Source organism: Eulemur rufifrons, chromosome 10, assembly GCF_041146395.1.
Source record: "Eulemur rufifrons isolate Redbay chromosome 10, OSU_ERuf_1, whole genome shotgun sequence".
NCBI classification, from domain to species: Eukaryota; Metazoa; Chordata; class Mammalia; order Primates; family Lemuridae; genus Eulemur; species Eulemur rufifrons.
In genome coordinates this window covers 16,367,246-16,381,007 of record NC_090992.1, presented here as the reverse complement: position 1 = coordinate 16,381,007, position 13,762 = coordinate 16,367,246, and the positions used below count along the sequence as shown (strand labels likewise).

Genomic DNA, 13,762 nt, shown 5'->3' with positions numbered 1-13,762 from the left:
GTTTGCCATGAATGTTATGAGTAACACAAGAAGAGACGATGATACAAATGTTGAGTGATGCTGTGGGGGCTGCAGTTCCCCCAGGCAGCCTCACGACGGGCACTGCCAGAGGCTGGGCCTGAAGCCTCTCGGCATTCACCTACTGACATGCCAGTGCTGCCTGCAGGTGGACCTCTCCCTGCTCTGGGTCCAGGTGCACTCTGGCTGGGAGTGGGGGGACACTTGTGCAAGGGGGCCCACCCCCACGAACTATAGGGAACAAGCTGACACGCACCGAGATGACACTGGTAGTGCCCCATGAGGGCTTCTGAGGGCAGGAATGGGAGGAGGGCACTCCAGGGGCTTGAGACAATGGCTATTTAGTAACTGTATGAAAATATTCCAATATTTAGTAATCATTACAGCCATGCTAGTGAATTCCAGCCAAATCTCAGACCTGAATATATGACTCTGGAAAAGACAGACATCAGAAACTTTCCCTTCTGCTGATGCTTAGGGAAAGGGATTTCTGAGATTTGCCCAAACACAAGTCCAGATAGCAGGATTGCTGGATCAAATGGTAGGTGTACTTTTAGTTCTTTGAGGTATCTCCATACTACTTTCCACAGAGGTTGTATTAGTTTGCAGTCCCACCAGCAGTGTAAGTGTGTTCCTATCTCTCTGCATCCACGCCAACATTTGTTATTTTGGGACTTTTTGCTAAAAGCCATTCTCACTGGAGTTAAGTGATATGTCATCGTGGTTTTGATTTTCATTTCCCTGATGATTAGAGATGTTGAGCATTTTTTTCAGATTTATTGGCCATTAGTTTATCTTCTTTTGAAAAGTTTCTGTTGTCTTTTGCCCACTTTTTAATGGGGTTGTTTGTTTTTTTTCTTGCTGATTTGCTTGAGTTCTTTATACATTCTAGTTAGCCTTTTATCAGGTATATAGCATACAAAATATTTTCTCCCATTCTGTAGGTTGTCTATTTGTTCTAACGATTGTTTCCTTGGCTGTGCAGAAGCTTTTAAATTTGATCAGGTTCCATTTATTTATTTTCATTGTTGCTGTGATTGCTTTTGGGGTCTTCTTTATAAATTCTTTGCCTAGATTGATATCTACAAGAGTTTTTCCAACATTTTCTTCTAGAATTCTTATGGTTTCATGCCTTAGGTTTAAGTCTGTTTTCCATTGTGAGTTGATTTTTGTAAGTGGTGAGAGGTACAGATCGTGTTTCAGTCTTCTACATGTGGCTATCCAATTTTCCCAGTACCATTTATTGAATAGGGATTCTTTTCCCCCATGTATGTTTTTGTTGCTTTGTCAAAGATCCAGGAATCCCACTACTGGGTATTTACCCAAAGGAAAAAAAGACATTCTATAAAAAAGACACCTGCACTCGAATGTTTATAGCAGTACAATTCACAATTGCAAAGATGTTTAAACAACCCAATTGCCCATCAATACATGAATGGATTAATAAAATGTGGTATATGTATCCCATGGAGTACTACTCAGCCATAAAAAATGGTGAACTGATACCTCCGTTATCAACCTGGATGGAACTGGAGACTATTCTTCCAAGTGAAGTATCACAAGAATGGAAAAATAGACAACACATGTACTCACCATTAAATTGGAATGAATCCATCAACACTTATGTGCACCTATGAAAGTAGCATTTATTGGAAATCAAACAGGTGGTGGCGGGGGAGGAGGGGATGGGTAAATTCACACCCAAGAGGTACAGTGCATACCATGTGGCGGATGGGCACACTTATAACTTTGACTCAAATGGCACAAAAGCAATTTATGTAACCAAAACATTTTTAGCCCTATAATATTCTGAAATTAAAAATAAATGAGTCCGAGTAGATTTCTTTGGCCTGCACTTGAGGCTTTGCATGGCTCTTTTCTGTGGAATGTCTTGATTTCACAAAGGTAGTAAAATCTCATAAGTTATCACAAACCTGCTTTATTTATGTTTTCTCGCTTATTCTAGGAGTTTTTGGAGACCACAGTTGCCTGGGCAAAGGGTTCCAGAGGCACCAGGGAGAAGAGATTGGAAAGAGACAAGGCCGGAGGCAGGGAGCTCAAATCCAAGTTTCAACTGAGGAGGATCATAACAAGGTAGTGGCACGGGGGAGAGGGCAGATTCAGCAGCTGTTTTTTAAATCATCATTTAGAGTGCAAGGAAGGTTAAGATGAGTCGAGTTTCTGACCTAAGTGAAATGCGGGGTTATGATACCGTATGCTCAAAGGCAGTCATAGTGGTTGATGGCTACAGTAAGGGGGTCTCACTTTGCTGGTCTCAGTTTGCTTATTAGAAAAATGGGGGTAGTATGGTACCTATCTTGGGTGGCTACTTTGAGGATTAAATGAAATAATGCATGTAAAGTGTTTAAATTGGGGACTGCCATGCAGCAAGTTTTCAATTAATGGAGTTTGGAAAGGTTAAATAATTTGCTCCCAACCACATAGTTGGATGAATGGTGGAGTTGGGGTTCCAGCACATCAGCTGGAGCACACAGAGGCCGGTCACTTCACCTGTTACCTAGAATAGAAACAATCAGAAGAGAGACAGGTCTACAATGTGGCTATGGTGATGAGCTTGGTTTTGGACATGGAAACATTGAGGTGGGGCGGGGGGGATGTCTGGGAGGCAGGTAGACACATGTGTCTGGACTCAAGAGAGATCTTGGCTGGAGATGTCCTTTTCCCCACAATCATCCCTCAGAGTACATGTGAAATTATAGTCATCAAGAGTACATTACCTAATAGCCAGGTAACTGACAGATGGTGTTTAATAAAATTTTGTGGCCAAGATTATTGTAAATTCTTTAAGTGGTTTTAGTCAGACTTTTATATTTGACTATTGATCTCTCTTGCCAACATTTTTTATGATGCTGCAGAATTGTTAACTGTAATGAAAAGCCTATATCTCAGAAACATAAAAGCCATTTCCTAATCGGTGAGAAGTTTAAAGATTTCTATATTAAAAGCTAACCCATTAAAAAGTTAACCTTTAGTCAAAATAACTTTCTAAACTTCATCTCCTTCAACTATAAGCATTTTTTCAACTCTTTTAATATGCTGAATAATTTGTTTGCCTAACATTATTTAAGGAGAGATTCCTAGTATAGGTTGTGTCACAAATGAATGGAGAAAAAGATCTTTAGTGCTCATCAAGTGCAATCTTATTTGCCTTCTGGCATCACCACCCACTGCCTCCCATCAAATACTTTACCACACTATTGATGTGAAGTTGTCTGTTTGTATGTCAGAAACCTAAGATTAAAAAAACAAGTATATTTACCTGGATGAGTTTATGAAGACAATACAATTGTGTATAGCAAAGGATGGCAAACTATGGTTTACACATGAAATCAAGCTTGATGCATGTTTTTGAATGGCCCATGAGCGAAGGCTAGTTTTTACTTTTTCTTTTTTTTTTTTTTATTTATGGAGACAGGTTCTTACTGTGTTGCCCAGGGTAGTCGCAAGCTCCTGGCCTTAAGTGATCCTCCTGGCTCGGTTTCCCAAAGTGTTGGGATTACAGGTGTGAGCCACCACACTTAGACCTAGTTCTTACATTTTTAAATGTTGAAAAAATCAAAGGAAGAACAATATTTCATAATGTGTGAAAATTGTATAAACTGCAATTTCTATTTTATGGAAACACAGCCATGTTCATTCATTTATGCGTCATCTATAGCAGCTTTCATCCTACAATGGCAGGGTACTTGCAACAAAGACTGTACATGGTGCACTCACTGCTTTGCATCGCTGTTCAGCAAACTACAAATCTCAAAGATGAGGTTACAACTCCACAGTGTTTCAAGTGCCATGCATATCATTGTACAGTAACATGGCCTTTCTAATTATCAGTGCTATAACTACCTTGTCAAAAAATAAAAAATAGAATCTGGCAAAAAAAAAAAAAAACCTGAAGAAAAAAGAAAAAAGAAGAGAATAGTGAGGCTCCAAATGTCATGATTTTAAGGCACAGTGGAGTGTGTATTAATTAGTTATTGAATTAGGTGGCACTATGATTGGAATGCTACCCCCAAAGTTTGTATGTTGGAAACTTCATCCCAAGGAAACAGTGTTGGGAGGTGGGGCCAAATAAGAGGTGATTAGATCATGAAGGCTCTGCATGAATGGATTAATGCCATTATTGTGGAAGTGGGTTAGTTACAGAGGGAGTCATAGAGGGTTTGTTATAAAAGTGAGTTTGGTCCCTCTTGCTCTCTTGATCTTGACCTCTCATCCTCTGCCACGTGGTGACACAGCAAGAAGGCCCTCACCAGATGCCAGTACCTTTATATTGGACTTCTTGGCCTCAAGAACCATGAGCCAAATAAATTTCTGTTCATTATAAATTACACGGTCTGTGATATTCTGTTAAAGCAGCATAAAACTAAGACAGATGGGAAATCATTGTGTTAATTATGCAGTGATACTACGATTGTCGTAAAAGAATGCAATATAACAGATTTAGCAATCATCACAATATTCCCCACTCATAGGAAAGCAATGGCTAGAAAAATTAGAAAATTTAAAACAGACTACTCATCACAGCACAATTTCTTTATAAAAATAAAAATGAGACTACAACCAAATAGGTTTCTTCTGAGTGTCTCATTTATTAGTCAAGCAAGGAAAGATATTTATTGATAATGAGCTAATTAAATCATGTTTGATTATAGCAGCAGATGAAATATGGCCAATGAAAATAAATTAGTTTAAGACTAAAAGCCTTTTCACGACAGTTGTTTTCTTGAAGAGTTGAGGACATTGGGAGCAACATTGATAGTTAATTTAGAAATGAGGTCTAGTGGTTTTCCTTGGTTCTTGATAAATTGACAAATGTTACTGATACAGCTCAATTGTTTTTTATTTGAGGAGTCAATACTGAGTTTGAAGTGAATGAATTAATTAGCTTCTATGAATAGACTGTATTGGAAAAACTATGGGAAATATTATTTTCAAAGAACATAAAGAAATACTAATTCAGTACAACCTGAGGTGGAATCTGCTAAGATGTGTTACAACTGTTTGTGTTAAAAATATCTGTGGAGCAGAAAAGGGCTTTTGGGGCAAATTTAGGAAGCCTGTGAAAATATAAGATGTTTAAAGCCGATGATTACTTATTATAATATTCATCATAAGGTACTTTGTGGGAAATATTTCAATCTATTATACATTATTGAACCAGTAGTATCAAAGGTGAATTTCATAAAGCCTTTTTGGACTTAACCATTGTCCATTTTGTAAATTTTTGTCATAAACAGAAGCTAAATATCCTGTCACATCAGCATTAACAGATGAATACTTGCAATTAATTTTGATGACAGGGAACACTAATTTTGAACTCCAATAAAGTAAAATATTATCTTGTCCCCCATATGTATTTTTCTCAGTACTAAACCTATATTACAAAAGCATATACTCACTCATATCACATTTTGAATTTTATCAATAAAAAATTGCGGAAGATTGTTTTCTCTTGTTGTATAAGTATCTACATAGTACCCTTGATTTTGCCTCTTGGATTACAAAGACTAAAATATTTACTATCTGGGTCTTTAGAGAAGATGTTCCCCAGCTTCTGATGTATAATCTCAATTTGTGATACTATTGTGATGGTTCGTTTTGATAGTTAACTTGGCAAGGCTATAGTTCCCAGTTATTCAATTTAATATGCATCTAGATGTTGCTGTGAAGTACTTTGTGGATGTAATTTGCATCTATGATGGTTATCTTAAGTAAAGGAGATTATCCTCAATAATCTGGGTGGGCCTGATCCAATCAGGTGTCATGCCTTAAGAGTAGAACTGAGGTTCCTTGAAAAAGAAGAAATTCTGCCAGTGGATAGCTCCTGTCTGGGCATTTCCATCCTGCCCTCCTTGACTGCCTGGTCTAAGGATTTCAGTCTTGCATAGGCTGCCCCACAATAACGTAAGCCAATTCCTTGTGATCTCTCTCTCTCTCTCTCTCTCTTTTTCAGAGATGGGATCTCACTATGTTGCCGAGGCTGGTCTTGAACTCCTGGGCTCAAGCAATCCTCCTGCCCTAGCCTCCCAAAATGCTGCCTTGGCCTCCCAAAAGGCATGAGTCTCTGAGCCTGGAGCCAATAAATTTCTTTATATACATACATATACTACTGGCTCTGGTCCTCTGGTGTCCCTGTGAAAGACATCACCTGATTTGTGCTGCTAGAAAACTGAAAAGAAAATAATTTCAGAAAAAACAAAATTAGTAATTTTTTTTGCTGCCTGTCAGCTGTGATATTGCCTAATGGATCTTAATGATTCTCTAGCATAAGGCAGAAAGGGGTAGTGAGAGTTATGAATAAACACAGAAAATACAGGAAGACTCAAATTCAGCCTTATCACTGTGGATCAAAAATACATTGTTTCTGGATAGAATCTGTTTCAAGAGAAAAAATGAGAATTTGTGGGGAAATGGGTCCCTTAGCCTACCTCCAGGACTCTTTCCTAGGGTCCACTGCTGCCAGCTGTGAGAGCACCCTTGACCTCCTGGCGCTGTTGGTCAATAGTGGGCCTATGTATTTTCAGAAGAGAGTTTCTCCAGCTTTGATCAGATTTTCCAATGAGTCTAGGGCACCAAAAGGATAAAAACTACAGATGACTTTCCTCTAGGTAAATACTTAACTCTTACATGTCACCTGCTGTGTACCTTGTCTTCTCTGATGCGTACAATAATCCTATGAAGTAGGTACCAGTATCTCATTTTACAGATGAGAAAAGCGAAGCTTAGAGAAATGAAGTAATTTGTCCTGGTGTGGGGTTTGAGCCCAGATCTGACCCCAAAGCTGATGCTAAGGGGAGTTGGGGAGCGGTCAGCTCAGTCAGTCGCTGGGCTCGGGAGTCAGGGACACTCACTGCACTTGCCGTGGTCCTCTGGGTACCTGCCCGGCCTCTGCCCGCTTGCTTGGAGAGGAGACAAGTTGGGGGTGGCCTCCAGGTCTTGGGGGAGGGCCTTCCAGCCACCGGCTTTCTAGTGTGCCCCGGCCCAACGGGAGGGGGAGGAGGAGGGAGCGGGGCGCCCCGGGGAGGGCGGGCCCTGAGAGGGAGTTTGAAAAGAGGAAGGAAGTGGGGCCCGGCAGAGCGCCCAGCCACCCCCTGCCGGCTTCCCCACGAGAGGACGCGAGGCCCCCGGCCCAGCCATGGCCCCCTGGCGCAAAACTGACAAGGAGCGGCACGGCGTGGGTAGGTGCTGGCGCGGGGTCCGCAGCAGGGAGGAGGACAGGTGGCGGGAGAGCCGCACGCAGAAGATGCTGTGGCTTCTGGCGGCGCGGGCAGGGCGCGCTGGCTGAGGGTCAGAGGGCGCAGCGGCCCCTGCAGCGGGCGGCCCAGATCGGGCAAGGGGAGGCATCGGCGCGAGGAAGGTGGGCACCCCACCGGCAGGCTGCGCCCGCCCTCGCCCTCCCGCCCGTCTCAGGCCGCCCCCTCTTGGAAATCTTAAGCGATCCGAGATGGGGTCAGGCCAAGGGCTTGGCAAGCAGGCTCATGGACTCCATCGCCCCATTGATGATTGGGCCTCACAGAGGGAGCCCCACTCTGTCCTCCCGCTCAGCCTTGGCCGGCCCACCGTGCCTCCCCGCATCCCTCTCCAGAGGACGCCCATCTGCCGGCTTCCCCTGCCTGTTCTTCCTGGGTCAGCTGACCCCTGCTTTGGCAGAGCATCCAGAGCCAGTGCAAACTTGGGGCACGGGGCTGGAGGGTGGGATCCTTCCCTCGGCCCCAGAGACCGTCCCACCAGGTTATCTGGGAATAACCAACCAAGAAGCTAGTCTTAACAGCTTCAGCCATCTAAACTCCCAGAGGCCTCTGCCTCATGCTCAGCGGAAGTGGTGGCTGGAGGAAGGGAGGCGGCAGGTACTGCGACTCTTTCTACTAAGTGGCATCAGTGGTGCAATCCCCGTAGACTCACTGCGGTTTTCAAACTTAAGTGTCAATTTAAAAATCACCCTGGAGCTTGCTACCCAGGCATATACCTGACACCGCCCCAGAGATGAAGAGTTAGCAGGCGGAGGGTTCGACAGCCCAAGTGCCGAGCATGATTAGATGCAGGGCGTCCCCAGGCCACTGTTTGAGAATCACCACTCTGGAGAGAACAACATCCATTCACTTACTGGGCACGAGATACGTGGGGCACTTTAATATGAATGGTCCTCATCCGGAGAACCAATGGTAATTCATATCCTGGGGGAGGTGGTTTGCAAAGCGAGGAGGGGTACAGCCAATGCTCTTGAGGAGTCATGTGTAAGGATAGAAGCTTGGACTGTGAAGTCAGAACTGAGTTCAAATCTGAGCCTGTTTCTTCATCTATGAAGTGCAAATATACTAATAACACAGGTCTCATGAGATTGTCATGAGGGGTAATGTGTGTAAAGCACTTAGTAGTATGCTGGCTCTCTGAGAATTAGTGGCTGAGGTCAAGGGGCTTACCTAGTAGTTGTAGAACCAAGAGAGACATAGAGCAACTCACCCTAATGTCAAGTTCAGGACAGCCATGCCTTATAAGATTGTAGTATTTTATGGTTTACCAGACCCATTCTCATGCAGTATCGTTGTCTGACTTCAGAACCATCCATGTGAGGCAGTGTATTATTATTCCCATTTTATAGATGAGGAAACCAAGTCCCAGAGTTCACATAACTTGGAAGTAATGGAGCTGGGCCTTAAATTCGATTGTCTCCAGACCCCAGGCCCTTTGCACTGCACCAGGAAGGCATCAGAAGGGGAACATAGTGGATAAAAGCAGGAAGCTGGAAAGCATGTTGCATGTGGGTCCAACAATGCATAGTCCGTTTTGGTTTTAGTATTGTTTGTAGTGAAAAAGAACATGAAGAGCTAGATTATGGCCAGATTCTGAAGGTCTTTGAGTGCCAAACTAGCAAATTTGGATTTCCTTCTGTCAGCTCTGGAGGTTTTGAGGAGTGTCACCTGTAACAAGTTAGTATAATTAATTGGAGGGACAGGGATTGTGCTTAGAGTAGAAGGGATGTGGGTAATAGTTTTACCTGTCTACTGACTGGTTAGTTAATCTGGCAGGAGGCCATTTATAAACAACATTGCCCTTTGCCCTTTACCAGATTTATCTTCTCTGCCTGAGGCTTTTGTCAGTGAAGAGAGCTTTCTCCTTGGAGGGCAGAGGGAAGGGCTGAAAAGGAGGAGGCAGAAAGAGAAACTAACAGTACCAGTTAGGATTAAGTGTGACTATGGGTGACAAAAAACCTCCAAGATAGTGGTTTAACCAAGCTACAAGTTTATTTCTCTCTCACAAAGAAAGCCCAGAAGTGGTCTATGAAGAGGTGGAAGGGAGGCTCGTTCTATGTCTTCCACTGCTTCCTTGGCGTGTGGCTTCTTGCCTCCTGTACCACACCGGCTGCTTAAGCTTCAGCCATCAGGTCCACCTTCCAGCTAGCAAGAAGGGTGAAGGGAACCAGAAGATTGTGGCTTTTCCCTTTAAGGATACTTAAATGAAGGCACACTCGATATTTCTTATTATATCCTATTGGCTAAAGCGTAATCATATGACTGAACATAGCTGCAAGGGAAGCTAGGAAATGTAGTTTGTAATGTAGGCCGCCATGGACCCAGCTAAAAATGAGGAGTTCTATTCCTAAGGAACGAGGGGAGGAAGGATATTGGGGATGATGCATTAGTTTTCCAAGGCAGCCATAACAAAATACCACAGGCTGGGTGGCTTCAACAACAGAAATTATATTCTCACAGTTCTAGAGGCAAGAGGTCCAAGGCGGCCAGCGGGGTTGGTTTCTCCTTTTCCTTGGTTTGCAGATGGCTGTCTTGCTGCCTCTTCACATCACAGTCCCTCTGTGCAGGCACACCCTTGGTGTCTCTTCCTCTTCTTATAGGGACACTAGTCATATTGGATCAGGACCCCACTCTAAAGGCGTAATTTTAACTTAATCACCTCTTTATCTCCAAATATGCACTTATCTTTAACCATGGTTACATTCTGAGGTACTGGGGGTTGGGACTGCAACATGTGAGTTTTGGGAGGAACACAAGTTCACAACAGATAATCTGTGGTGTCTGACATGGTATTTGGGGACTATAATGAGGGCTTCAACCCAGGGGTCCTGAGATAGGTTTATTTACCCTGAAGCTGGGCCTGCCAGGCAGATTTGTGTGGGACTTCAGTTATGCTTGTAGGGGAGGAACAAATTTCTTTCTGTTACCCATCTTAGATTCTCTGGCTGGGGCCCTGCAAATTAGACCAACAGAAGGCAGATGAACCAGAGAAAAACAAACAGAAGTTTATTAGCATGTTCATTGAACTTTCACATGGAGTACACAGAGATGAGTAACGCAGAGGAGTGGTTTAAACTCGGGCTGCTATAGAATCTTAGCAAAGGAACAATAGAGGTTTGGAGAACTGACAAGACAAAGGAAAAGGGTTTGAGGCTTCCATGGGCAGCAAACTGTGGGAAGGCAAACATATGGGGGACACTCAGGAAGATAAGGTCCGTCTTGGAGCTGACTTTCTGTCTTCTTTATGGCCATAAAACTTAGCTGGGAGAGGAGATTTATGGCAGTCCTTGTATCTTAGGAGTTTTAGATAAAGGAATATCTAGGAAGTCTTCTTTCTGCATCTGTGGATTCTTATTTGCCTCCAGCTCAATATAATCCTTATGCCAAAGTGGTGTATTTGGGGTGGCATATTTTGGTCCCTACAGCTCAGGTGTTCTCTTGTCCCGGGTTATGGTGTTGCGCCGTGGTGGTGTTTGGGAAGTATTTGGCGGTTCCCTCTGAAGGCTGGGGAGAAGAGTCTGTTCTTACCGGCAGTCTCTGGCATTCTTTGGCTTATAGATGTATCGGTCTGATCTCTGCCTCCGCCTTCATGTGCATTCTCACTGTGTGCGTGTCTGTCTCCACATTTCTCCTTTTAAAAAGGACACCCAGTCATATCGGATTAGGGTTCACCCTAATGACCTCATTTTAACTTCATTACCTCTGTAAAGACTCTGTCTCCAAATAAGGTCACATTCTGAGGTACTAGGAGTTAGGACTCTAACATCTCCCCTTTTTCTGGAGGGTGGGGGGAGGCACAATTCAAACCATAAGAGGTTCTGCAAAAGCAGAGAAGGGATCTTGGTTGGGGGGTATGAAAGAATCCACAACCACCCCCTGGTCCAGGGATGTGGGTGCTGTTACTGTAGCCCAGGACCCTGGACAGAGCTGGTCCGTGCAGAAATTGACAGATTTGGAGCGGGCAATGCATGCTGGACTCCTTTGCTGCATGGGCTCTTGTTACAAGGAACACAATCCATTCAAATTAGTTCAATTAAAATGTGTGTGGTGTGTGCACATGTGAGGGCAGGGGGAAGTGGTGTGTATTAAAGGTCAGAGGAATCACATGAAAATCCAGGAAACAGGAGCAGCCAAGCCTCCACAAGGGTGTGAACTGACACAGCCCTGGAAACCTCTGCCTCTCCTCTCATGGCTTCCCAGCTTCTCTGAGGTCGGGGGAGGGACAATTGAAAGCATAACAGGCTCTGCAAAAGCAGAGAAGGGATCTTTTCCACATCTTGGTTGGGGGGTATGGAAGAATCCACAATCACCCCCCGGTCCAGGGATGTCGGCTCTGTCCTCCTTTCTGTCCTCACCAGCTCCCTCTGATTCCATTGCTCCTTCTTACCTTTGGTATTCTGTAACACCATAATGACGACCCAGCATGCCACCCACCCCTCTCTGCATGGCCTTGCAGTTCAGGTATCCACTGAGTTTTCTCTCTGTGTCTATTTGTTCAAAGTCCCAAGAGAAGATCTGGAGTGGTGGCTTGATTCATCTTTTTAAGAAAGACCACCCAAGTCAGAGGTCACCGTCAGCCTAAGAATGGGCCCAACTCTGGTCAGGGTGCTGCCCCTGCCTGGTCCAATCCACTATGGCTGTGGGTTGGTGTGTCACATGGCTTGTTACTCGTCTAGCAGGAGCCATGGGTGGGGACTGAATCTTTGAGTAGGAGGCATGAGTGGAACATGCATCCTACACACACTCAGGGCAAAACTCCACTACAAAGGGACCAGTTATACTGCTCTTGTTGCCAAAGGCAACAGTTAAGAAAAAAGGATAGAAAGCACCATTCACTCACTCACTCGTTTATTTGTTCACTCATTCATTCTTCATTTATTTCTTAAACATTTGCTGTGTTTATGTGCCAGGTACTGCACTAGTCACCAAGATTACTAGAATTAGGCCAATATGGTTCCTGCCCTTTTGGGGCTGATAGCCTAGTAGGGAAGATGAAAAAGAACTTGGTGGATAAATGAGTAAACCCATAATTACAAAGTGTGATATGTGCTATTGTAACAGGGAAACGTTGTTCCATGAATGAGAATATTGCAGGGAAGGGTCTTAAATCAGATGGTCTGAGAAGGCCTCTGAGGAATGGGGAAAAGAACCCCAAAAGAAATGCTTGGAGGAATCTTAACGCATGTATCTTTGCTACAGAGGCCCACTGTATTTTTGGACTGGTCCCCAGAAATTACTCTGGTGCAACAAAAACATATGAGTTAGAAATCTAATTCCTTCCTACCACCAATTCTTAGGTGCCCAGGCCTCCTACTTTCTGATGCTTCAGCAACTTGGGTTGTTTAGGAGTGCCCGCCGGGCTGGCTGTTTGATCCATGTAAGGAGCTTGTCTAATCCCTGGGTATATGGGAGCCTCATTAGTTGGGGGACATCTTGCCCCCAACCATAATGTTTGCGTTTGAATGAGCCTTAATGACAGATTGTGTTTTCTAAGCTGTGCTTCCTCCTGAGATCAGCATCCTTATACTGCTGCTGTATTTTAAGACAGGAAATGTAGTCACCATAATGTTCTGCTAATTTCTGGACCTTTGGATCTGTTGGGTTTTTTTTTTAAAGCTTACAGGCCTTTAATTTAATAGTCAATTGCACATGGGTGCCACAGTCTGTGCTCTGCGGCGTATGTTCTGCAAATGAGGAACGACAGTGCTTATCACCACGCAGCTCCAGAGGAATCTGGGTAGAGACACAACAAATGTTCCCTTTAATGGGCACTTTCTCCCTTCTTCCCACTTCCTTTAATTGGTGTGAACTGAAAAACAGTCAGGCTGAGCTTGTGAGCTGCTGAAGTCTTATTCCGTTTTTAGTTCTCCTTGGAAAAAGTCATCCCTTGTCCCCCTGCCCCTACCAGGTCAGCTTCCACATTGGTGTAAAGTCACAGTGGCAGAAACGAGGGCGAGAAGGCGGATGACCAACAATGTGGACACTTTCCAGATACCTCTCGAGTCATTGCTCCAGGGCACTTGGAGTTCCCCTGACCACACCTGGCCCCGTGGGTCACAGCCTAAACGAGGCTGGTGGAAGGAGACCTAGGTGGACACTGTGATTTGCATGGATGCCCCAGGACTCAGCACAAGGTGTGCACAGAGCAGATGATCAGTAGGAGCTTGTTGGGTTGCATTAGTTGGTGGCAACGCCAGGCCTAGAGACACCTGACTGGCATGCAGGCTGCAGCAGAGGGGCATCCCAGTGCCAGCGGGACCCTGAGAGTTTGCCCGGAAAGTGGGGTTTGCAGCTTGCCTCACCTGTGGTGGCGGTAAGGGAGTTGTCTCAGGAAAGAACATTCCAAGCAGGATGGATAGCCAACGAGAAGTGCTGAGGAGGAAGCCTCTCTGCCGTGTGGGAGCCCAGCGTGGCTGGAGTAGAGTGAGCAAGGGCAGAATAGTCGGGGGTGGATTGTCTGGGGGATGGTCACA

The 13,762-nt window shown here is 44.5% G+C and overlaps 1 protein-coding gene across 1 annotated transcript in view; it reads left to right on the top strand.

Annotated features, from left to right (window-relative positions):
* Window positions 1-7,121: 7,121 nt before the first annotated feature.
* The window catches only part of DOCK2 (dedicator of cytokinesis 2), a 389,839-nt gene continuing 383,198 nt past the window's right edge, over window positions 7,122-13,762 (top strand). The window contains exon 1 of the mRNA XM_069484225.1: window positions 7,122-7,217. Coding sequence (XP_069340326.1) covers window positions 7,175-7,217 — 43 coding nt within the window. The 5' untranslated portion in view covers window positions 7,122-7,174. The remainder of the gene's footprint in view (window positions 7,218-13,762) is intronic.